We start from the raw sequence: 22206 nt of genomic DNA, 5'->3' as shown, positions 1-22206 counted from the left end.
AAGCAGTGCAGTTGTCAAGTGAACGCAATCGGTTGACTATTGAATGAGATTGCAGAGTGTAAACAGGATTCCGAGTTAAACCCAACAAGACTGTTCTTTGAATTAGCAAGAATAGTGCAGATGGTCTTTGCAACATGCACTTTATAACTGCCAAAGTCGGTTGAATTGACTGTAGTTCAACACGTGGATGACTGTCGTCTTTACGATTCAGTTTCTACCGAGAATCTCGATAGGATTCCTATTAGGATTTCTATTAAGATTCCTATTAGGATTCCTATTATGTCAATTGTTAATCTATACTCGATTCTCATTCTTCAAGTCTTTTGCATTGAAATATAATCTTGAAATTCCATAATAAATAGTCATTGCATTATCAATTCAACTTGGATTTACTTTTACTAATCATTTCATCGCTTGTCAGAATCTTCAACACTCGAACTATTACTATAAAGTCTTGATATCTACATTCAATGTCAAGACAGGATCCGTTTGAATTGGTTTCCCTCGTGGTTGCATCGGATCATCCTGTTGAACCTCCGCTACGACCATCTGCTCTTAAGCCATTGCAACCCCATCTAGATAACTCCTTGGTTCGCACTTTAGGCTCGGCATCTGCCATGTTTGGCACTCTTACTAGTAAATCTGGTTCAACTACTAATCCTCCTGCTAGTATGAGTGGACCGGACACTTCCCATTCAAAACCTCAAGAGTTGGAACCGTCTGGAAAGCATCTTATTTTCAATGTTGCTGAACTGTGTGGTAGGCTATTTCTGTATCTTTGGCTCAGCTTGCTATTCCTGCCAAAAACGCATCATTGGATTGGCTAGCTTGAATTGTATTGATTTTCGATCTATTGAAATGTTAGGCAACGATCTTTATATTGGATCATTCGACGGAATTTTACAGCATTACATTATAGACCCAATCAAGAATTCATTTGATTCTCCAGTATGTTAATTCGCATCAACTATTTTATTTGTGCTCAATCCACTAACGTCTTTACTAATCAATCTAGTTAAAAGTCGAGTTGAAAACACAAGTGGCAATTTCTAATTCAAAGTGTCCAATCAAGTCATTACTTGTAATTCCTACTGAATCTGTGATTGCTGCTCATGTTGGTCAGTTAAATATGATCGCCAACCCATTCTTTTAGTATATACATACTACAATCAATCAATGCTATAGACTTTGTCGCTCTAACAATTTGATTGTTGGATCACTCAAACTGCAGATGGCAATCTAGAATTTTATCAGTTGGATACGCTTTTCCCTACTTCCCATGCAAACATTCCTACACTTAGAGGTGTATTAGCATTTTGCATCGATAGGATTGCTCAAAGCCCACTTTCACTCATAGTTGCTAAAAAACGGTCTATCTGCAGCTATTTGTTAGATGATCGACTGACTTTTCAAAAGGTATGGTTTACTTTTACGAGTACATCTGCATAACTTACTCAACATCGCTTAATGGCAATACAATAGGATGTTCCCGTATTGAACGGAGCTCAATTTCTAACTCAAAACGGTCAAGTGATTTGTGCTGCTGATGCACTCACGTATAAGCTTATTAATTTGGATACTGGAGGCTGCATTCCATTGTTTCCATATGAAAAGTTGCAAATGTCACCAGTTGCTGTAATGATTGGAGACGGTGAATTCTTGCTTGTTACTGCATCTGCACAAGGTGTTGGTCTGGGAGTCTTTATATCTTCAACTGGTGAACCCATTCGAGGTAATGTTGCTTTTGTTTGATTAGATTTTGTGATGCATCATTTACACCAATTGTTTTTAAATTAGGAACCTTGCAATGGCCATCTGTACCAATATCCATGGGCAAGTGTTTCGTGCCATTTACTTTTTGATAAGCCATGTTCAATTAATTGTCTAGCCTGGAATTTTAATTTTAACCCGTATCTTAATATCTAGTGTTTTTATATCCACACGTATTTACGCTTCTTCGAAATAATATGCTTCAAATTCATAATTTTACCACACAGGATCTAGTACAATCCATTACTTTTCCCAGTGATACACCAGCGAAATCTATATCTGCTGCACAATATCCGCTTGAAGTTAAAGTGGCTGGGTTTTTTGAAAATAATGCTGTATCTACAGCAGAAACATCTGACAGTTTACCCACAACATCCGCTGGAACAGTTCAAGTCATCATTAGTTTTTGTAACGAGATCCTTGGATTGCTAATGATTCCTTGGGAAATTCAAGTAGAACAGCATTTTGATGCTGGGAGTATTCACCAGGCTGTTATACTAGCGGATCAAATACTAGGACAGGACCAAGATACTCCTGCCAAAGTAAGCTTGTGATGTATAATATTTATTGAAACTTGATCCAACGAGATATCACGATTTATTATAATTCTGCTTGTTGACTGATTGCTAATGGAAATTAGAGGACCAAGTTGTCACGCATTTACATACGAGCAGGAATCATGTTTGTTCGGGATGCTAATTTTTCATCTGCTCTGGACTGTTTTAATCGAGGTCGAATTAATCCGCGCGCGCTAATTTATCTTTACCCTGATATTCGGCCATCGACCTATACAATAATCCCTGAAGGCTACGCTCGGAAATGGATGGTAGAAAATGAAACAATAGATCAAATAGGTTTGTTGAAATGTTTGTAATGGTGTATTCGCGTGCTTATACCTTTTAGCTTGCTATATCGTCCACTACCTTTCCAATCGTATCAATATTTCTAATTTTGATTTGATAATTCAGTTGATAGAGCTGTATCCAAACAATATTCCAATATCGATGAACCAGGCGCATCATCTTTGAAAACTGCACTCACTTTGGAGGCTCAGGTATATTTATCCTATAATAGACTAATGGTATTTTCTGCACTATTTATTCAACAGTTGTTGACAATGTGTTGTTTTAGGATATGCTTATGTCGTACTTGTCAAATATTCGCACATCAAAACTATCCAAAACTGAAATCAAAACTGTATGTTGTCAGTTGATTTTTTACAAAAATGTGTTTTTTCAGTGTTGTTTATAAATGTCAAACCAATTGTTTTGTAGGATATTGATTCAACATTATTGAAGCTATATGCTGAGCATAATACGTCTGCCATGTATGATCTCCTTGCTGGCCCAAACTACTGTGATATTGCTCAATGCGAAGCGTATCTTGCATCCAAAAATCGATACTTTGCACAAAGTTTGATGTTTAAAGCACAGGAACAATATACACAATGCCTTGATTTGTGGATCAGGCAAGTCAACACACTGCATAGACATAGTTTGTACCTGTATTTTAGCATGTTGTATCAACAGTTGGTATTTGGAATGCTAATCTCTACATTGGGAATAATAGAATTTCTTCTGGCGAGGTGATGGATCCAGATTTTATTGGCATACCACTAATTGTAGAGCTACTTGTTGAATTGAATGACACAAATTTGATATGGCGGTATGCAGAATGGGTTCTTCGACGAGACCCTGTTCGTGGTGTAAAGGTATATTCTACTTTCAAATAACTCATTGATTGTACTTGTTTCATTTAATCAAAAATTGAGGATGCGCTGACACCATTGTTTTATTTGAATGCATCCAAATAGATTTTTATTGATCGCAAAGACGAATTGTTTAAAGTCGAGACAGTGTTGGAGTTTTTGGAGTCGCACGCGACTCGTGCACTGAAGCTATACATTGAAGATTTAGTCATGAGTCAATACAATAAGGTACGGTTTGTTGCTACATTGCACACTTGCGGTTGAATCTTAATATGTTGTTTGTATTGGTTTTTAGGATCCAGCGCTGCATACCCGACTTGGAATACTGTATATCGATGAAATCGCCCATATTGCCACAGATACGCTTGTTTTGTCGCAAGGTAACACTATTTTTGAGCTGAATATAACCATTCATAGCACTAATTGTTTTGCAATACCTTGGTGCTGCTGGCACAATATTGTCATTTGGAATCCAAATTACAGAAACAGAGTTTTTAAAAAGAAAAAACAAATTGCAAACATATATGGAGTTTATGCGCTGCCTGTCCGATCCGTTTGCAGCTGCACGACTCACATTTGTAGACTTTGTTCAGCAGTCAGAATTTGCAGATATGGCTGTTTTGAAAAATCATTTAGACAGCCGACTTCCTAACATGTTTTTTGAACACGTATCGCTGCTAATCAAGGTAGGTGTTCAAGTTGTCACGATCCACAGTACTGTATTGGATAATGTGGTTAGCTGTTTTAGTTGCATTAATTTATCATTGTTTTAATTGGCTATACCATCAGTCTGGCGACACATTTCGTGTTTTGGATCTGCTTGTGCTAAAAATGCACGACTACGTAGCAGCCGAGCGATACTGTTTACAATCTGGACAATCTAGAGTTGATACTATGAGTATATCAAGACCAACGGACTCGGTATTGCAACCCAAAGCAATTTCTATGATAAGCCAACTTATTTCAATATATATCAAAACTTCGACCAATAGGTGAGTAAACGGGTACGCTTCTGTTTTGAAACTATGTTGAGTGATCACTAAAGACTATGTTTGATTTAAAATTGGATTTGGTGATGACTAGGCAGCATGATCAACGCATTGCTTGTACTGAGGAGGTCGTGAGACTGCTTGCTATGTACTATGAATATTTGGATGCAGTGCAACTACTTACAGAGATGCCTGATAGCTGGGGGATTGCAATGTTGTCACCCTTTATCCAAGCTGCGAGCTCACGAAACCTACGTGAACAGCGTATCAGTTTGATTTGTAAAGCGCTTTCTTGTGGAGAAAACGTTCAGGTAAATCATCAAAATTTAGTGTTAGATTTGGTGTTTCCACACTCATTTATGAGTGGATAGTTCATGGCTATAAATACTTTAACTTGGTGTAATAAGCTAATCTCATTCATTACTATCATACACTGTTGAAACTCTTGATGATTTAAACTCTGTATTAAAGACTCAAAGGATGCTGTATGATGCATATAAATCTCTTGCTCCGGTGTATCTACCACTTGAACCGCTTCAAAATTGCCTGGTTTGTACTAAACCGTTACGAGATCCAACTTTGTTTGTTCAACTACCAAATGGACAGCTTGTGCATTTTAATTGCAAAAATCAAAGTAACAGCAATGAATAATGCTTTATAACCCAGCTTGACAAATGTATATTCAATAGCAACTGGAACAAGTAAATAATACTAGCATACTGTTTTCCACTTTGTGATCTGAAAACAAGCAGTCTGATTGTGATGTGATGTACTACTTTGGTGACGATGTTTCAAAATCGAATGCAGACTCGGATTGAGGAAAAGTGGGTTCATCCTTGCGCATTTTTACTTTTAGCGATGGTAGCTTGTAATTGATTGGCAGAAATGCTCGACGTCGCAAAGATCTTGACTCACCGATTGGCACTGTGCTTTCAGCAAAAGAATAAGATTGCTCGTTTGAATTTACGTTCTGATTGTCAAATATTGGGGTAGCTTGTCGATTGGTTGGATTGTTATCAAAAGAGCTAAACACCTCGTTAGAATCTGTTATAAAATCTGAGGTTTCAAACTTGCTGCAGAGTTGTGCTATTCTGGTAACTCTGGGAGACTCGATTTGTTTGATATGCACATTTGTACCTGTTTCATTGAGACAGCTGACAGTTGAATCTTGTGGTGATAATTGGGTCAGACACTCCAAGTCAGTATCATGCACCACCTCAGGGATAGGACGCAACACATCATCAACTGACGATTGTGTGCTTTGAGGAAAAAGCTGCAATTCGGTAGATAAGATTTCCTGTATTTTTTTGCTACGAACTGGCTTGGGTGGGTAGCTAGTTTGCAATTTGATAGTAAATTCACTTGATACAGACTTTGCTTTTTTGTACATTCGACTGGCAACCAATGCTGGTGTCGAGATTTTTTCCTGCGAGTACTTGTTGGATTTACCAAGACTTGGGTACGTTTCAGTTTTTTTGGAGTGCATTCCCAAATGAGTCATAACTTCAAGACCAGGCAGCGCATGGTGATCAAAGATCTCGCATGCTTTATGGAATGCACGTTGAATCCCTCTATATGCAAGTATGGCAGCCTGTGACGCATTCTATGTCAATAGAAACAAGTGTTATGTGTTGATGTACTAGTATTCAGAATATATTGAGATGGGCTATGATTAATGGCAATTAAACGCGTGATGTAATACATACTCGTAAGCTTTCCATTGGAACAGACTCACATTCCAGCTCAGTAATTCTGTTCAATGCAGCATCCAATTTAAACTGTAGATCAGAGGCTGACATTTTTATAGCAAACAACTCATTCTGAAAGCAATATGTTGATGTGTTAAAGCTGATTGAGTGATCAGTTTCACATGAAAGTAAATCAAATGCCTAATCACGCCATTGTCTCCACAAACTGAATGCTTGTGGAGACATGACATTCATGCATGCACTCACTTGCAAATCGGCTCTTTCTCTTTCCAGTCTTCGTATGATAGTGGCATACTTTGCATTGACTCTGCCATTAAAATAAAAGATTGGATTATTGTGTACATGACATTAGCTATCATCAAGACTCGTAGTTTTACCGTATAATCTCATTATTGCGCTTATAAAACATGTCCCTCACTACGATATAAGTGTCATGTCTAAATTAGTAATACAAAATAATTCATTTTTACTCAAACATGATCTGTGAGACACTTGCTGATAACTGGATTTTAACAAAATTGGATTGACTACATACACTGCTCTATAGACTGGGACGACTTTTGTATTGGATCGGTGTTGGACTTTGATTTAAAATGTATTTATCGATCAGTCAATGCTCGATCCATTTAAGCAAGTGCCTTGAATACTTACCATCACGAGTTTTGGGATTCAAACCAAGAATAAATCTGTCAAGCTTCATATCAATCCAAACAAAATGGTTCTAAAATTGCCCATATTTTATTCACATTGAAATTGGCCAAATTCTTGGTTTTAGGCCATTCTGCAACTGAAAACTTTTACAATCTGCTGAACATCTAAAGAATGACTCGAGACTATGCTGTAAGATGCTTGATTTATCCATATATCTGCAGTTTGATATCTTAAAATACTTGAACATGATTTTTGCTATTTTATTTCACTAGACTGCAATTCAACTGCTCAACTCGCTTCAGAGTAATGCCAATGTACTGGACGCAATTCGCAAGTCTGGCAATCTGATCAACACCCAGTCACTGCCCGAGTTCCGCAACTATGTGATGCGTATAGGATACACTGTATGTAATTGCTTCTATATCCACTCCATAGATTGGTTGTGCGTATCTCAATCAGATCGTTGGGTGTAGCTCACTGTGAGTGCGTTCAACTATTGGGTATTTTAGGCCAAGGATTTTGATAAACTGGCCATCATCCATATTGCTGGCACCAAAGGCAAAGGATCTACTTCCGCTTTTTGCGATTCTATTCTTCGCCAAACTCGAATTGCTAATAGCGATGGAACCATTCGGCCACTTAAAACTGGTATTGCTTGCTGCTTGACCAGTCTATCCAGATTAATTCTCGATGGTTTATTTTTTCTTGATAGGCCTTGGAATTTTGATGTTGGCTTACAAATACCTTTCCATGACTAGGCATGTATACCTCGCCCCACTTACAGGAAGTTCGCGAGCGTATCCGCATTAATGGTGCACCAGTAACAAAGGAACAGTTTGCCAAACACTTTTTTAGTGTGTGGGATAAATTGGAGCAGACAAAGGTATCTTGGCATATCACTCGATCGAGAATTACCAATGTAGACATTCGACTGCTATTAACTTTGTTTCAATTTTATACAGCCAGCAGTTATTGATCAGAAACATTCTGATAAGCCATTTTACTTCCGCTACCTCACACTCATGTCGTTTGAACTATTTTTAGAAGAAAACGTGGATGTTGTTATTCTCGAAGTTGGTGTTGGTGGCGAGTTTGACTCCACCAACGTAATTGAAAAACCTGTAGTGTGTGGTATTTCCTCGCTGGGTTATGATCATGTTGCCATTCTTGGAAATACAATTGAAAAAATCGCTTGGCATAAAGCTGGTATAATCAAGCCGGGATCTCCTGTTGTTACTTCTCCTCAGTTGCCAGATGCAATGACTACTATCAAGAAGCGCGCCGAGGAACTCAAGGTAATGGTTTAGATGCACCACAAGTATTTCATTCTGATGAATATCATCTACTTTTGAACTAATGACAGTCAGTTTTGTTAGGCTTCCAAAGTCATTGAAATATCCGAAGAGTCCATCAATGAACTCGAGAACATCAAACTGGGACTTCATGGATCACACCAGCGCACCAATGGTGCTCTTGCCCGTGAAATCTGCAAGCAATGGATCTCATCTCGTGAGGCTTCAGGACTTGTTTTCAAAAACGATCCAGACTATATTACACATGGTCTCGAGTCTGCCTCATGGCCTGGTCGCTGTCAGCGCATCCAGTCTGCCGAGTTCAAAGATATTGAATGGTTTGTTGATGGTGCACACACACCCGAGTCGCTACAGGTGTGCGCTGACTGGTTTAAAACTATCGTTTTGGAAAGTACCGACGCTCATCTTCCTACGTACCTTGTATTTAATTGTACGCACGGACGTGATCCTTCTCTCCTTCTTCTTCCTTTAGTCAAGGTATTTCAAACATCCAGCACTTTGAAAGGCGTGGTATTTTGTACCAACGACCCCTTTTCTCCATCGAGTGTTGCTGCTGGTGCAGGATCGTCAGATCTGACCAATAACATGGTCCATGCTGATCCAGAACACAAAGTACAGCAGGATTTGGCTAGAGCATGGGCTGCACTCGCAAAGGAATCCTCCTTGCCAGAAGTTCCGATTACTGTCATGGACTCGGTTGAATCTGCTGCCAAGTTTATTTCTACTGATAGAACTGGCAAAAAGCAGGTGTTGGTTACTGGCAGCTTGCATCTTGTTGGTAGCGTGATGACTCTGCTGCATGCCGAAGTTGTTTAGGTCATAGAATAAAGCGTTCATTATTGTCAGGGTTTTGCAGTTTAAATGACTCGAATGGATTTTTTACAATAAAGTCTGGTAAAGTATAAAATAGTGTACTCAAAAAAACAGCGTATTTATTGACTGGTATCTATTCCAAACAAGTTGGAATAGATTTAAAATAGATTGTATAGCAATGGTTTTACCCAGTTATCGATACACTACACAAGGGTAACAATACTTTTAAATGCTTCATCTCTATGGATTCCCATTCGGTGATAGTTGGTGGGTGCACGTACAATTGGAGTCAAGCGTACATAATCGCTTTGAATCCTTTTAGCTGCAATTAAACGAGCACCATTATCCACGCCGTCTGTTCCTTTACACCATGCTAAAGTAGTAGCAACATATTCATCTAGTCCCTGCTTGAAACTTGCCCAAATATCATCCCGTTCTGTCTGACTCATTTCTGAACGAAGCTTTGTGATGCCGTTTAGTTCGGATTCAGGAGCATCAGTGTATACAAAATCACGCATCTCTCCACCTAGATGCTTAACCGTCTGTGATATATCCACATACTGGGATACCTCTTCTCTGGAAACAAAAACAACTTTGGCTTGCACGACTGGATCTAACCATGGTTTAATGAGTTGCCAAAACCCTATTTTCGTTTAAATGTGTCATTGTCAATTCAGATTAAAGCAAAGTTGTAGACCTTGATCATCACCAGCATCATATTCAATTAAAACTGGATTCAACAGTGCAGTATACCTGAAAAAATCCAAGGGGCAGAAATAATCAAGGCTCGGCCTAAACGTTCTGGATAATAGTTTTGCATGACATTTAGCATAAAACGGGTTGCAATTGAATCTTGGTGCTGAATTCCAGCATCTCTCAAATCAACTAGCATGGTTGCAGTGGTACTTTTAAATTCAGGTTGCTGAAGTATCATGCACGCCGACTCCATGGTCAAGACTATTAGTTTTTCTGACAAGTTACGTACAAGATCTGATGTATTGTGTCGGTTGGCATGAACAAAGCTAAATATGTAACATATGCAACAATTTTAAATGAGAAATAAAGTAGCCTGCTGGACTATATGGAGTGACGACTTGAAGCAAAATCAAATCAGCAATTTCAATCCTACCAGCAAATGCGACCTTCTTTATCAGTACCACAAAAGTAACTCTGGCAGCGTTTCATCTCAGACTTGTGCAAAGGACCTTCTGCCTCTAGCAAAATCTGACGAACTCCAAAAGAAGCCCTCCATCGCAACATATTGACCAGCATATTGACTGCATCTTCGGGCACCCACTTTCTAGCGCGGAGAAACCGCATTACATATACGTCTGGATCTTCGCCATGCATAGCCAGTCCTAGTTCATATAGCATAGATAGTGTCTTGGAACTGTCCTGGTCGTTTGAGACTGCTGGCGAATCTAGATTTGCAGCTGATGGCTGCAAAGTAGGGCTGGGAGTAGATTCAATGGAATTTGTTTTGGATCGACCAAAAATACTCCAACTACTAGCTTTAGCTGGTATGGATGAAGCTGGAGTCGAGGGTTTTGCAACCTCTTTGTCGGCTTCTATAATGGCATCTATAAATAAAGTCCATGTTTGTTGTAGCAACTAAACATACCAAATGTTGGTGGATATTTTGAAAATACACTTTTATAAACCAAACGGCTTGGGCTGTCTTGTATTTGGATTAAACCGAAAACTTGCCAGTTGTGTATTCAAACGAATGTCACACTTGAACTACTTGCCATTGAGGAAAAGATATTAATACAGGTGCTCTTACCTGCAGTTGCTCCGAGGTAAGAATGTCGATTGCTGATGGCTTAACAGAAACCAATTCTTTATCAGTCACTGGCAGTTGGACAGGAACTGGCTTTTCATTCGTTGTTGCAGTTGTTGGTTCCATAAACTCGCCGTCAATGTAGATTAAGGGAAAAAATGAATTACGGCCAAAATTTTATGTACAATGTCATGCGACTCAAAAGTATTGCAAATCAAGGCGGTTCAAAGCCTCAGATTCATGCAATTGCTAAGCTAGTTTATCTGCAATACTAAATAGATAAATTGCCATTCTTAATTCATGTAAAAACGCCTGCATTTATCCTGGATTGATTTTGTTATTGGAAACGTCGAGTTTGCACAAAGCCAAGGAATATCTGGTACGATCATGACATTGAGCAACCTCGGTTGTATCCTAATATCAGATACGTTTGCTCTTTAGTTCAAGAAAGCAGGAATCTAATTGTTGTTTCCATGCCGGCCTTCAAGAGAAAGACCAATAAACAAGAGTTCAAAATACAATATTTTCCAACAAGATTGACCGCTTATTTAGTGTTCCATTTACGTGAATACGGCTGTGATGATTGATGTAAATCTTTTTATAAAACTCAAAATTGTGCCAAACTAATCAGACGAATATATTTTGGCCTGCCCATCAACTATTAGAAAAACCTGGTTTCTAATTTTGATACTATACAATTGGTGAATTGTCAGTTCTTGGAGCCGACAAAGTTTAGTAAAATCAGATCCAGCCAACATCGATATATGTCCAGATCAAATAGACAGTCATGCTGGTAGCTCAGGACTGTCCGTTGGTCGGCCGCGGACAGAGCGACGAGGTGAAAGACGCGGAGTTGGTGTACTTGTGGAGAATTCAGGGTCAGAATCAGATGCGTTTACTTGACTGGAAGGTCGTACAGATGGAGTTTCAATGCCTGCTTGTTTCTGTGCTTCCATATATTTTTCTTGCTTGAAATGTCCTACTTTTCCTGTCACTACTGCATCTTCATCCAGTACAATATATTTATATTCTGATCCAGGATATTCATATAGCGCGTCTTGCAATGCAGATTCCTACAAGCATGTTGAGCAGAGCTGATATATTAGTCTTCAGAATCTCTACAATTTGACACTTGAATTTTCAGTTTGCTGGATAATGATACTAACTATGATCCTGCGTAGCCCACGCGCACCACTATTTTTTGCAGTTGCCAAAGTTGCAATTTTACGCAGTGCAAGTGGGTGAACCAGTAGCTCAAGATTACTCCTTCGAAATATTTCTTGATACTGCTTCACAATCGCATTTTTGGGCTCTACCAGGATTCGTTCCAATTCCTCTACACTTAAAGGATCAGAGCTCGCAATAATAGGCAACCTGCCTATATTCAAAAAAATAGAGTATAATATTTAGAATTACGTATTTAAACTATCAAGAAGCCTGGTATAAATGCAAGAATTGAATAAAACATAACAGAAAATATCAAATGGTTTACCAATAAATTCAGGAATAAACCCAAACTTTATAAGATCATCTGGCTCAACAGAGTGAAAAGGATTTAGCTTGTTGGTTGTTTCAGAGCAATGTGTTTGCGTAAGTGGTGCGTCAAACCCAATAGACTAAATATAGAATGTTCAACAAAAAGTCAAAACAAGCACAAGCAGTGTTGAATACATTTAAAAACAAATACAGATGAAAATATAGTTTACCCCTTTAACACCAGTGCGAGATTGAACAATTTTGTCAAGACCAACAAAAGCGCCAGAGCAGATGAATAAAATATTAGAAGTGTCTACTGAAAACACCTCACTTCCCTGTGTAGCTGACCGCTTTGCTCCAGTAGCACCTGCTTTGACAGTTATATTTACAACTGTGCCCTCTAGCATGCGAAGTAGTCCTTGCTGAACACCTTCTCCGGATACATCTCTTTGATTAGGATTCGATGCATCACTCCTCCTGGAAATTTTGCTGGATTGAGATTGAACACGCATCACAGACATTTAGTATTTCACATGTTTGAATAATATCAGTATGCGGTGGTACACAGTCTGCATCAAGTAGTCACTCACTCAATCTCATCAATAAACACGATACCACGCTGTGCTTTGGCAATATCGAATCCAGAGTTTTGTAAAAGTCTGTGAATGCACACTTCAACATCGTCTCCAACGTATCCGGCTTGAGTAAATGGAGTTGCATCATTCATAGAAAAGGGAACGTTTAAAATCTTGGCCACTGTTTTGGCAATCAAAGTTTTTCCTGTAGATCGTATCAACAACTCGGTCTATTAGTACACGCAAACATCTAAATACCCATAATAGCGTGAAAAGGTATCCAACTCAACCCACCCGATCCTGTTGGCCCAAGAAGTAATATATTGCTTTTATCAATGGTTAATGGTTCCACGTCTACAGCAGATGGTCGTCCTCGTTTTTTTACAGTATCACCAGTAAATCTAAATTCTATCATGTAATGTGTCAGCAAACCTGGACATAAGCTCAAAACAATAGTTTGGATAAACCCATTGAGACAGTTTAGCAAAGTCAAACAAGTATTCAGTCATACCCTCACGAGGATCGATTTCTGTTGCCGAGGTTCCACAATTGTGATCAACACGTTTATAATGATTATAAATTGCCACAGACAGAGCCTTTTTAAGTCTTTCCTGTCCAACTACATGCTGATCCAAAAGAGCGCGTGTCTATATTACAAAAGCTGCAAGTTAGTCAGGAGGGTCTAAATAAACCAAAAAGGTGACTTTAGAATGATCTCAAATAGACGATATGCTTGCCTCGCGTGGAGTAAGTGTCGAAACACCAAGTGGTGGTTTGGCAAGTCCAGATACGCGAGACTCTAAAGCGTCAAGATTAGATGGAATAGGTTGAACATCTCGATGGTTGGGATTTGAAATAGAGCTGGGTAGTTTCCAAGGGGCATCGGGAAGATTGGGCGGCTCACTCTCAACAGCACCGATTGGATGATGCTTGTGCGAGGACGCACTTTGTGTCGATGGCCCGGATTCTTTTGGATGGTTATGAGTACCAATGGCTGCAGGACAAGGTATAGATTCAACTAAACCTTCTAGATTTTGTGGTTGACGGGGAGTATTACGATGCGCTACCAAGGGCATATTGTGAAATGTTGTTCGTGATGGACCATAGATGAGTCGAAGAGTAGGTTTTGTAAACAGAGCAGCGATATAAGGATGCTTTGACTTTTCTGTAGCAGCACCACTTGCAGCGGTACCGGAAGAAGACTCCTTTGAGTATACAACAGATACGCTATACTTTCTACCACTGCTTCTATTGTTGGCATCAAAGGGCACAACAGCCCCTGGCAAGAATGGTGAAATGACTTTGGTGATGCTTTTAAACGGTTCAACTGCATCGTTGTTAGGATGCGATTCAGACTTGGTTTCTGAATGTGTTGAAGCAGACACTGCAGTGTTTGACAAGGAAGAAAACGAATCAGTATTGGGCTTGTCAGTAGTTTTGTTTCTAGAAACCTTGGACGCCATGCATCGTACAAGATAAAATCGAGTGGTTCGAATATAAGATGAGTATGTTGTTGGAATGCAAGAATATCGAGCAGTTCGTTTAAAGACAGTATGGATAGTGTTGATGGGAACAGAGTAGAGCGTGGCTGGTCGTAGTGATATCATGACTAGCAAGTTGGAGTTGAATGGGTTCAAGTTCAATCACGCTGTTTGCATTCAACTCGTTCAAATAAGCTTAAACCGAATCAACAATTTGATCAAGACTGCTTAATGCCAATGACTGATTTTTATACTAGAAAGGAATCTTGCTGACTAGATTCTTAGTAAAACACTTTGGTTTTATAACAAGCCATTCATTAATAAACCAATATCTGCGTGTTTGAATCCAGTCTGCTGTTAGCACTCAAAGTCTTGATTTGCTCATTGATTTTGTCTGCAAAACTCGAGTGTTTTAAACTCAAACCATGTCCCGCCGACTTACTGATGATGAAATATTGAATGCAGTGTTTCATGGAGGTATTGACTCGCTCTGTCGAGTGTTCTTGTGACATGCGTATTTATACTGTATATATTTAGGTGGTGAAATATCTCTGCCAGGAACCTTTGGTGATCAAACAGCCGAAGCTGCTGCTGCTGGTGAGCATTGTTTTTAAACTACTTGAACGTTGTTATTGTCCTGCATGACTTGTTTCTGTATAGTATCAATTCTAATTCGATTACATGTGTTCTGACGGTATGACAATAGCCGCTGCATCTAAAATTAGCGACTCGATGCTGATGCAACTCAAGCAGCTTGAACAGGATGCTGTTGGATTGGCCAACGAGGGTGATCTCGATGGGGCTTACACTGTTTTATCCAAAGCTGTGGATCAATGTCCAACTTATGCTAGTGCTTACAACAACAGGTTCGAGTAGAATGAATCTCTTGTTTCTACTAGTTTAACTTAACTCGTTGCATTTGAATTGGTTAGAGCTCAAGTACTGAGATTGCAGGAAAAGGATGATGCTGCCTTGGACGATCTGTGCAAGGCGATCGAGTATGCAACTCCAACTCGTAGTCAAACCACTCTCAAACAGGTAGTTTTAATAGAAAACTATACTTGAAGAGCCAATAACTTAGACTAGGTGATGTTTTCTATCATGTAGGCATACACTCAACGTGCCATTATTAAAAAGAAGCGAGGTGATGTCGCTGGATCGGAGCAAGACTTTGCCAAAGGAGCTCAGTTTGGTAACGAAGTTGCCAAGGGCATGGTCAAAAGCAATCCTTATGCGAAACTGTAATACTCGCCTTTATTCAAGTATTTGTAGCTTAAATGCCATTCTGACGCTATTCAACTGTTTTTGTAGATGCAATGCTATGGTATCCGAGGCAATGGCTCGACTTTCTGAAAAACCAACACCTGCCTCATCCCAAGTTTGATAAAACTTTTATATTCAACACTTTGGTTACTCATGGTTCGGCTAGTAGCCATATATTTCTTGCAAAAGACACCTTTTGATAAAATCATATACGTTCCAGATCTCCGTCGAGCATCAAAATAAACCAATATTTACTTGGCTTTAACCAACAGTTTTGGAAAGCTGGTGGATTAATTGATAGAATCAAGAACATATCTGATATGCTGTAATCTCATAATAACGAATGCTATTCATTTCCTTGGAATTCATTCTGGCGCTCTTGATAGCTTTCTTGAAATCTAAGTGACAGACGCTTGGAGTAGTTGGTGAACTTGTCCACGCATCTTGTCACACATGTGTTCTAAAGTAACAATTGTACACCATATCTCGATGGTCAGATGGCAGTCGGGATTATATACAACAACTAAAATTAGATATTACCTCTTTTTTGCTAACAACTTTACTGGTGAAATCATTTATGCATGCATTGAAGCAGTGCTCAATGAGATGTGTGTTGAACTGCATCGCTTGCTCCATCTATATGTGTAGAATTGCATAATATGGATTAAAACCAAGATCATTCATGCAGCAATCAAAGCAGTGCTATAGAGGATTGTAAACAGATCAGCAAACCCAAACTCACTTGCTGTGCTTCTAAAGTGCTCATGAGCTGCTGCTGCTCATGTGGATGAAGACTTCCAATGATGCTGGGATCCATGTTGTATGAATGAGGATGCAAGGTCAATATGAGTGCGTTGTTGCTCTTCAAGCTCAGTTGCAATTTGTATCACCTGTGGCGCAGCACAGATGATCTATAAAAGCTGCCGATTTCTTTCTTTCAATCAATGTGTTCAACCACAATGAAATGAATATTTTTGCTACTGTTTTATACTCTGTTTGTTCTCTAACTCGCCTTGGTTTTTGCTGTCCGATCAGCTCATATGTCTGGCCCTATCGAAGCTCGCCGTGGATGACATAGATGTCTCGGCGAGTCAATATGATGGCCCATATTAACTCGTGTTTTTTAGGTCGTTGGTTTGCTCAAAATATCATATGTCGCTGCCATACATTACCCAAAGCACAAATATTCTTTTCCAAACATGCTATTACTGTATTCATGTAAAATACAATACTTTTGTATCCTGATTTCAAATAAACAAGAATTAAATATCCATTCCTATTAGAAATTAGCTGCTTTTATAATGTTTCGAGTATTTTTGCGTTCTCATGCCCATTGACATTGCTATTGATTACAACCTTAGTCACGTGGAATTTACTTTTGAATTCCAAAAAATAATTTTTGATGAATTCAATTACCTTTTCAAAAAATCAACAATGACGAGCAGACCTGAACATGTTGCTCCACCAGAGATTGTAAGCCATCTCACTATGCATGAATCCACTGTACTTATCAACCCATTGCTATTGAATCAGTTTTTTTTTCAGTTACACAAATCAAATTCGCAACTCGATGGAATGGTATACCTTTACAGTACTGATTCATTTACCAATTTATGTATTGCTACATGTCCATAGTTTTACGGAGAAGCAGAAGCAAAAAAGTACACAAGAAACACTCGTATTATATCCATCCAGAATGAAATGACATATAGAGCCATTGAACTGCTCGCATTGCCAGAGGATAAATCTGCATATATTTTAGACATTGGCTGTGGATCTGGACTATCTGGCGAGGTGTTAGAAGACGAGGGACATGTATGGGTTGGACTGGATATTTCTAAATCAATGTTAGGTATGCATCTACATTGTATTGCAAATATGAAACCAGTATTTCTTTGGAGCATACGTAATTCAACTACATATCTGAAAAAGATTCATTTTTGAACTTCTTTTTATATTCAATCATTCAGAGCTAACAAGATCATTTTTATGTAGATGTTGCTGTAGAGAGAGAGGTTGAAGGGGACTTATTTGAACACGATATCGGTCACGGACTCGGATTTCGGCCGGCTACATTTGATGGTGCAATCAGTATTTCAGTACTTCAATGGCTTTGCAATGCTGATAAACAATCGCATGTTCCTCGCCGTAGACTCCATCGTTTTTTTACCACACTCTATACAAGCTTGTGTCGAGGTGCTCGCGCTGTGTTTCAGTTCTATCCTGAAAGTCCAGCTCAGATTGAAATGATTGTTGCTAGTGCAATGAAGGCTGGATTCACTGGTGGTTTAGTTGTGGACTATCCCAATTCATCAAAAGCAAAAAAATATTACCTGTGTTTGTTTGCTGGAGTGGCTGCCAATTCTGCCGAAAAAACTCAAGAATTACCCAAGGGACTTGACGAGGAAGGACAGAGTGTATCATACTCTGATAAACGGTGTGTTTGAAATGTGTTTGCATTAGATTTCTAGTTTTATACGCTAAATTTACTTTTGAATTAGTGTTCGCGAGCGATACAGAAAAGGTGCACACCACCGAGTGTCTGTTAAAGACAAGGACTGGATTCAACGCAAAAAGAATCTAGCCCGTGCTCGTGGAAAAGATACTGCGCAAGACTCTAAATTCACTGGTCGGAAGAGAGGACCTCGGTTTTAATCAACACATCACTTTACAGCTGTATTCACGTAAAATGGTGCATTTTCTGTATCTTGTAGTGACTCCTGGAATAAATAATGGCTAAACATTTGTTGTTTTCCTAGTGGAGATTGACTAATGGATATTTTAAATTCTTAAATAAGCACAACGTTTATCGTATGATGCACACAATTAAACTATAGTTGTCCCTTTTTCATTTGACATAACCATACATTATATGCATCCAACACATCTTTCATTATATTGTTTCAATGAAACAACTGCTCTGTAAGTCAAAATGATGTTACTTGTAAAGATATAACAATAATAAAAAACACTCAATTCAATACATCAGAGTCATTCCTGTGGCCTGATGGAGTAGAAGGCCGACTAGTTCCAGAGCCGCTATTAAAAAGAGAAATACGATCAAGACTCATTTTGGAAAACATTCCCTTGTGAGATGACGGAGTGCGTTGTGGCAAGTATGTATTTTTTCTTGAAGCAGAATTGGGCGGCTTACTGGGAGATTCTACATTGATAGAGAGATCTTGCGTACGGGTTGGAGTACGTGGTAAAAATAGCTTATAAGTACTTGACAGTTCAGAAGAAGCACTTTCTTTTTGATTCAAGTCTTTGATTGGAGTAGATGGGCAGTCAATACCATCGGGTTTCATTAAAGCTGACAAAGGACGGTATGATGCGTCTCGTTGAGCCCCAAGATTGGAAATGCTGCCCATTGTTTGAATGCGTCGATGCTCCTTCATGGGTTTAAAAATAGAGCCTCTGCCTGTGCTTTCTCGATGATGTTTATTTGCATCAAGAGAAGCTTTTATTGGACCTGCATCAAAGTGATTCAATTAATTTAAATGTCTGCAATTGAATGAAACTGCAATATACTTTAGAAAATGCATAACGGTTCGTCACTTACTACTGTGCGCAGAACGAATCGTGGCAGCATTGGTGCCATCGTCTCCAACATACTTTTGTTGACGATGTCTAGATGCATGATTAAAAGTCTGGCATGGGTCATTTTTGCCATGTTCATCACAGACATTGTAATCAAATCCTTTTCGATTGTGGTCATCATGACTATCATTTTTTATGCTAGCACCATTCAGGTTACTGCTGTTTTTAACCTCGTCACTATGGTCGCTCATCAAAAGTTGCTGATGCAATGGAACAACCGAGGGTCGCGTTTTTAGTATCAATAGTTTAATCGAAGAGATCCATTTATCATGGTTTTCCCAAGATAACGGAACCAATTTTAGCGATCGAGACGGCGAGTTGATTATGATGGCGTTTGTTTCAGTAGGAGGAAAGTTTTTTACAATAGTCAATGGTGGATCTGTCCATTGCATTGATTCAATATAGAGTGACCGATCGCCCTTTACATTAAGTCCTCGACGGAATGCTTGGCTTGGATCCTTTTCAGTCCAATGAATACATCTTGTGTTGGGCTGAATCCAACAATATCGCAACTGTGTCTTTTTTCCAGATCGATTGTATTTATGGAACTAAAAAAGGTATGTTTTGAAACATTGCGTTTGTTAAATGTAGACATGGCAGTCATATACGTACAGCAAAATAGAGTAAACTACAGCAAATGACAATATGCAAAGTATTTGCAAAAACAACACATGAAGCACTTACATAGCTACCAATCATGGTAAAAGTGACACAATCAACACCCATTTGCATAATCCCATTCACATCCGGATTGGCAGAATTCCACGCAGATATATGACTTGAAGTTTCAACCAAAGCCTCACTGGCCATTTGACTTGAACCAGCAGAAATAGAGCTGATATCATCATCTTTGAATTGATCCGTGTTGCTTTTTTCAATCAAAGCACTTTTGGCAGAATCTATATGCATATTGGCAGTAGGTTCGTGGGAAGAGCACGACAAATCATCCTGATTGGGAAACTCGAGACTGTCTAGCAATGAGAATGATGACAACGTACAATCGACTGGCGACGATGAAGTATGAGTAATGGAGTCTTGGCCAGAGTCTGGAATTAAGATCTGGGAAGCGACATCGTGAACCTCGCGTATATCAGTTTGTGTAGAGATGCTTTGATTAGAAAGCACCGATTTTACCTCGGAAGAATGACAAATCGGAGTCTTGTCTGTAATCGACCAATATAGAGATTCATTACAAGTTTGATTCAAAAGATTGGCTTGATTTGAATCTTGAAGACTTGACTTTTCTAGTAATTCCTGATAAAGGTGTCGAGTGTGCTGTAATTCCATCTGAGTAGACTCCAGCATAACCTCAAGCTCATTTCGTTCCTTGGAAATATTATCTGCATGTTCAGAAATATCTTTAACTCGAACAAGAGCGGCATCCATATCAGATTGTGATTGCTGTAATGCAAGTAATCTCGCATCTCCAATTGAATGAGCTTTGCTAAGACGGTGTTCTGGGTATTGAGACGTATTCTTTTTGTCAGCAGTAATATCAGTATTCTCCATGCTATTTTTTTGTAAATGAATATCAAGAACTGGCAAGCTGTCAAACTCTTGACCTTGCTGGTGAGTGGATGATCTTTCCTCTAAAGTCGCATGTTTCCGCCAAGAAGGATATTTTGGTTCAACAAGTGCTCTACGTTCATCTTCCAGTTTTTTGAGTGTATCAGCGTGCTCTCGTTGCAGTTCTGCAATTTTTCTTTGACTTTTACGATGTTCCAGATCTAATGCTGCTTTGAGTGATTCGCATTCCTTGGTCAGTTCCTGTTCCTTGGCAGAGGTTGATTCAACCAATTCTTTTTGCTGAGTAAACTTTGCTTGAAGCAACCGTTCATTTCGTGCAAGTTTTTCTACTTGCTCTGTCAAGTCTGTAATGTGATCTTGAAGCTCAGATGACTCGACTTGTAGATTCCATGTAGTATCGGCATTTTGAATCTGACTTTTTTGCAGCTGATCGTTTTTTTGCTTAAGAGTGTCGTATTCTGCCTGCAACGCATTCAACTTGGTCTCTGCATTGCATCGCTTGGTATGCTCCTCGGTAACACGAAATCGTAGCTCACGAGTTTGAACCACTAATGACATTTCGATTTCTGATGCTAAAGAGGCATCTAATTTAATGCCTGCAGAGTTTGAAGTAGATGGTTTTTTATCCGTAGCTGCTATCCTAGAATCGCCAATATATCTCTGTTGAGGCAATGAGGCTGTAGATACCAAATTCGGCAAAGTATGGAGGGATTTCTGGTTGGCAGTAACACGTTTTTTAATTCGCTTCATGCTGGCACTGGCACTTACTGGACGCTGGAATGCAGCATCTGAAGCAGATGTCAGAAAAGTAGGTTTGGAAAATTGAGCTTTAGGAGTAATAGTATCATCATTTGTATAAACTGATGAAGTAGTTTTTGGAGTGGAATTGTTGTCAACAGATAGATCTGCAGCAGCAGCGATAGGAGGCAAAAGAAGTTTGTTTGGATCTGAAAGCTGCAACGACTCTAGCTCAGTTATTCTTTTCTGAAGCTGTTTAATATTATCAAATGGTTTTATATACGCAAAGGATAAATTTCAAATATTAGTATTAGCTCGAGTGAAATTGGACATCCAGACAGAGTTCATTGCATGGGTTGCATCAGTTCAGCTACTGGGATAAATGGTAGATGAACAAGCGCTCAACTACCACACAATGCATGAATGTATACTCCAATAGTCATACATCACATATACACGGTGATTATTACCCGTTGTATGTCCACCAGCATAGACTGGCCCACGTTAGCAGCCAATTCACAGTCTCTATCCCTGTCAGCCAGCTGTTCCTGCAGGTCATGCAGAACACTCAACAAGCCCGTCTTTGAATAGTCCGAAAAAGCACCGACACTGCCATGAGAGAGGCTTGTTATATTACTATCATCATTAGGATCAGTCAGCATCACTACAGCTGTATTCACGTAAAATTGAATACTAAAGAATCCAAAATAAACAATCGTGAAATGATTGGCTAATTCAACTCGCATTTACTGGACATTCAAATGTTTGACATCACTTGTCTTACAACCGAGTATAACATGCACAATTGTAGTC

The 22206-nt window shown here is 39.1% G+C and overlaps 9 protein-coding genes across 9 annotated transcripts; 4 read left to right on the top strand and 5 right to left on the bottom strand.

Moving 5' to 3' along the window:
* Nucleotides 1–470: 470 nt before the first annotated feature.
* On the top strand, nucleotides 471–4838 carry BATDEDRAFT_86969 (uncharacterized protein; the record flags this gene model as incomplete). Its single annotated transcript, XM_006677605.1, has 15 exons — nucleotides 471–759; nucleotides 866–948; nucleotides 1255–1416; nucleotides 1483–1732; nucleotides 1927–2312; nucleotides 2411–2624; nucleotides 2739–2824; nucleotides 2902–2967; nucleotides 3045–3238; nucleotides 3340–3481; nucleotides 3584–3706; nucleotides 3774–3858; nucleotides 3962–4164; nucleotides 4268–4470; nucleotides 4562–4838. The coding sequence occupies 15 exons, from the start codon at nucleotides 471–473 to the stop codon at nucleotides 4836–4838; spliced, it is 2763 nt and encodes a 920-aa protein (XP_006677668.1).
* Nucleotides 4839–5239: 401 nt separating this feature from the next.
* BATDEDRAFT_23625 (uncharacterized protein) lies at nucleotides 5240–6876 on the bottom strand (the record flags this gene model as incomplete). Its single annotated transcript, XM_006677268.1, has 5 exons — nucleotides 5240–6070; nucleotides 6174–6287; nucleotides 6423–6483; nucleotides 6554–6593; nucleotides 6828–6876. The coding sequence occupies 5 exons, from the start codon at nucleotides 6874–6876 to the stop codon at nucleotides 5240–5242; spliced, it is 1095 nt and encodes a 364-aa protein (XP_006677331.1).
* Nucleotides 6877–7102: 226 nt separating this feature from the next.
* Nucleotides 7103–8956, top strand: BATDEDRAFT_9940 (tetrahydrofolate synthase; the record flags this gene model as incomplete). Its single annotated transcript, XM_006677059.1, has 5 exons — nucleotides 7103–7231; nucleotides 7337–7475; nucleotides 7586–7710; nucleotides 7790–8128; nucleotides 8234–8956. Coding segments are annotated over 5 exons (1455 nt in total), but the record flags the coding sequence as incomplete, so codon positions are not given.
* Nucleotides 8957–9156: 200 nt separating this feature from the next.
* BATDEDRAFT_10338 (uncharacterized protein) lies at nucleotides 9157–10303 on the bottom strand (the record flags this gene model as incomplete). The annotated part of the gene is made up of 3 exons (XM_006677107.1): nucleotides 9157–9596; nucleotides 9707–9975; nucleotides 10083–10303. The coding sequence occupies 3 exons, from the start codon at nucleotides 10301–10303 to the stop codon at nucleotides 9157–9159; spliced, it is 930 nt and encodes a 309-aa protein (XP_006677170.1).
* A 1045-nt stretch (nucleotides 10304–11348) lies between these two features.
* On the bottom strand, nucleotides 11349–14391 carry BATDEDRAFT_34654 (uncharacterized protein; the record flags this gene model as incomplete). The annotated part of the gene is made up of 8 exons (XM_006677378.1): nucleotides 11349–11806; nucleotides 11900–12111; nucleotides 12226–12349; nucleotides 12440–12698; nucleotides 12800–12989; nucleotides 13079–13185; nucleotides 13217–13431; nucleotides 13546–14391. 8 exons carry the CDS (start codon nucleotides 14389–14391, stop codon nucleotides 11519–11521), a joined length of 2241 nt encoding a protein of 746 aa, XP_006677441.1. The 3' UTR covers nucleotides 11349–11518.
* A 299-nt stretch (nucleotides 14392–14690) lies between these two features.
* BATDEDRAFT_23621 (uncharacterized protein) lies at nucleotides 14691–15649 on the top strand (the record flags this gene model as incomplete). The annotated part of the gene is made up of 6 exons (XM_006677267.1): nucleotides 14691–14742; nucleotides 14803–14862; nucleotides 14972–15131; nucleotides 15198–15303; nucleotides 15373–15506; nucleotides 15577–15649. The coding sequence occupies 6 exons, from the start codon at nucleotides 14691–14693 to the stop codon at nucleotides 15647–15649; spliced, it is 585 nt and encodes a 194-aa protein (XP_006677330.1).
* A 225-nt stretch (nucleotides 15650–15874) lies between these two features.
* On the bottom strand, nucleotides 15875–16345 carry BATDEDRAFT_87302 (protein transporter TIM9; the record flags this gene model as incomplete). Its single annotated transcript, XM_006677509.1, has 3 exons — nucleotides 15875–15988; nucleotides 16069–16164; nucleotides 16271–16345. The coding sequence occupies 3 exons, from the start codon at nucleotides 16343–16345 to the stop codon at nucleotides 15875–15877; spliced, it is 285 nt and encodes a 94-aa protein (XP_006677572.1).
* Nucleotides 16346–16962: 617 nt separating this feature from the next.
* Nucleotides 16963–18249, top strand: BATDEDRAFT_86964 (18S rRNA (guanine1575-N7)-methyltransferase; the record flags this gene model as incomplete). The annotated part of the gene is made up of 4 exons (XM_006677604.1): nucleotides 16963–17001; nucleotides 17164–17380; nucleotides 17524–17965; nucleotides 18030–18249. 4 exons carry the CDS (start codon nucleotides 16963–16965, stop codon nucleotides 18181–18183), a joined length of 852 nt encoding a protein of 283 aa, XP_006677667.1. The 3' UTR covers nucleotides 18184–18249.
* A 251-nt stretch (nucleotides 18250–18500) lies between these two features.
* Nucleotides 18501–22055, bottom strand: BATDEDRAFT_23619 (uncharacterized protein; the record flags this gene model as incomplete). Its single annotated transcript, XM_006677266.1, has 4 exons — nucleotides 18501–19000; nucleotides 19091–19676; nucleotides 19813–21645; nucleotides 21864–22055. 4 exons carry the CDS (start codon nucleotides 22053–22055, stop codon nucleotides 18501–18503), a joined length of 3111 nt encoding a protein of 1036 aa, XP_006677329.1.
* Nucleotides 22056–22206: the final 151 nt, after the last annotated feature.

The sequence above is a fragment of the Batrachochytrium dendrobatidis genome (genome assembly GCF_000203795.2).
Source record: "Batrachochytrium dendrobatidis JAM81 unplaced genomic scaffold BATDEscaffold_3, whole genome shotgun sequence".
In the NCBI taxonomy this organism is placed as follows: domain Eukaryota; kingdom Fungi; phylum Chytridiomycota; class Chytridiomycetes; order Rhizophydiales; genus Batrachochytrium; species Batrachochytrium dendrobatidis.
This window is presented reverse-complemented; position numbering and strand designations above follow the sequence as displayed.